Source organism: Cyprinodon variegatus, unplaced genomic scaffold (genome assembly GCF_000732505.1).
Source record: "Cyprinodon variegatus isolate N-32 unplaced genomic scaffold, C_variegatus-1.0 Scaffold523, whole genome shotgun sequence".
Taxonomy (NCBI): domain Eukaryota; kingdom Metazoa; phylum Chordata; class Actinopteri; order Cyprinodontiformes; family Cyprinodontidae; genus Cyprinodon; species Cyprinodon variegatus.
Window position 1 is genome coordinate 306,969 of NW_015150976.1, and position 2,232 is coordinate 309,200.

At 35.8% G+C, this 2,232-nt stretch overlaps 1 protein-coding gene across 1 annotated transcript in view; it reads left to right on the forward strand.

Moving 5' to 3' along the window:
• The first annotated feature begins 365 nt into the window (after nucleotides 1-365).
• atp6v1b2 (ATPase, H+ transporting, lysosomal 56/58kDa, V1 subunit B2) overlaps nucleotides 366-2,232 on the forward strand; it is a 31,435-nt gene continuing 29,568 nt past the window's right edge. Inside the window, exon 1 of the mRNA XM_015391066.1 lies at nucleotides 366-576. Within this exon, the coding sequence (XP_015246552.1) occupies nucleotides 468-576 (109 nt within the window). The 5' untranslated portion in view covers nucleotides 366-467. The remainder of the gene's footprint in view (nucleotides 577-2,232) is intronic.

The window sequence follows — 2,232 nt, forward strand, 5'->3', positions numbered from 1 at the left end:
ATTAGGTGACTTTTTACATGTCTGAGGGGAGCCTGATAATGCTTTTTCATTAATGGAAGAGCTGAAGGTGATAAAAACAAGAGAGCTAGTTTAGTCTCTAAAACAGACATGGCTATGGCTTGATGCTAACATGTTTGATAGCTGTCAGAATTCAGTCAGAATTCTGAGATTAAAGTCAGAATTCTGACTTTTTCCCCATATTAAATGGAAATATATTTTTAAAACATGTTAACTTTTTACTATTTTTTCAGTGGCCCTAACCCTGTTCCGTAATTAATAGATAAATGGGGTAGTTGTGAGGGTCGTTTTAAAATGAAGTTGTTGCGCTGTTTGCGCATGCGCAGACTTAGCAGAGAACTTCCGGTTAGTCACCGTCATATGACCTACCTTCTGTTGTCATTTACTGCATTAACGCCAGTGGAGCACCTCGGCAGCCTGGTCCGTCTTTAGTTTCCTTAAAATAGAAAATGGCAACGCTGGTGGCAAACCGAGCGATGGACGTTAACAGCATCGGAGCTGCTGCGAGGACACACACCCAAGCTGTGACGAGGAATTACATCTCCCAGCCGAGGCTAAGTAGGCTGCTACTGTTAGCTGCTAACTGCTAGATAGCTGCTAGCCTTTGCTAGGAGGCTGCTGCACCGCTTAATGTCACAGTTAGGCGGAGAAAGAGAAAACAAGTTATTTTTATGATCCGATAATGCTAAATTTCAGTTAAAATGCTGTTTATTAGTCTTTAGGAAACGGATTAGAAGCCATTACGGTTAAATGAATGGTGTTAAAATGCTAGCTAAAGAAGCTCTGACCCGGTTTATCGGTATTTAATTGTGCTAAACGCTGCTGGCATTGTGGCCCATTGAAATAATCTCTATTTATAAAAACGTTATCTGTTATTTATATAAAATTTATTTATATAATAATTTTTTTTCTGCATCTCCTCCTCCATGGAACAGAGATGCACTGTAGAAAGCTTTGAGATGAATGAAGCTGAGTGCTTACTGTTTTAGCTAAGTGCTGTGATGGTTTTTCTTTTTCTCTTTTTTCCTCAATAGTACAGATTTAATTAATCAACCGTTGTTATATTTTATGTAGGGTTTTTATTGTACCTAATAGTGATTACCATCGCTGGTCGCTAGCAGAAGTAGAGCAGGTGACAGATGGATGATAGATCATGTGATTCCGTCACGTGCTGGTTGCAGCAATCCATGGAAAACCAAAAACTATAGGGCTGCAACTGAAGTCTTAACTTTTTAAGTTTTATTAATTGGTTTTTAATAACTGCATAGTATTTTTCTCCTCTATAACTTAAATGCCTGTTATTTAATGTCTAGTGTTTGTGGACTTTTTGCCACTGTCACACCCAAATTCCCCCACTGTCACAGTACAGATGGATGTTTTTATCTTATGATCACTACCATCACAGTTTGTGATTAAAAATGATTCAGGCTCTTTTCCAAATAATCTAAATCAATAGTTTAGTCTAAGCAACTGGATCATTAATTTCCTAAAACTCTCCATTGAGTCATATAAGATGTAGAATTATTCAATTTTTCACAAATCTTAACTAGGGCTGGAACAATTAATCAAATGAATCGTGATATATCTAATACTGAAAATCATCATCCAGTATTTTAATAATCGATTGTTAACTGGAATATACAGACTTTTAACACATTCAAATAGCCTAAAGAGTAATAGTTCTGCATAAATGAAAAAAAAAAACATTCAGATTTTATTTTTAAGATGAAAAACCTTTTTAGTTTGTGAATATGCTTTATCCAGAACTCCTTAAGTAGCATATTTTAAGCTTCCCTGGTTTGAATTTTTATCAAATCTTTAAGGCACCTTTTTATGGCGAGAGTTAAGTTTCAAAATAGATTAATGTCTAATGCTAGATTTGTAATTTATCAACTTTTTGTGCTGATTTAAAATATCTATGTGTCCAGGGGGGGATTTACCATTAGGCAATACTAGGCAGTTGTCTAGGGCCTCAAGTTCCTGGGTGCCCCATAAAACTCTGTTTACATTTATGGTTAATACAGCTTTTATTTATTTGTGCACATTAAATATGTTTTTGATAAAAATCCTTTCTCTAAAATTCCATCAGAACGCTTATAATAAGTGTTTTTTTATTTCAAAAAAAGTGCCTAGCGCCAAATCTACCAACTTTTTTCTGCTAGTGGAGACTTTGGAGATAACTTCTAAAAGCAGCGAACTCTGCACTCCAGAGCC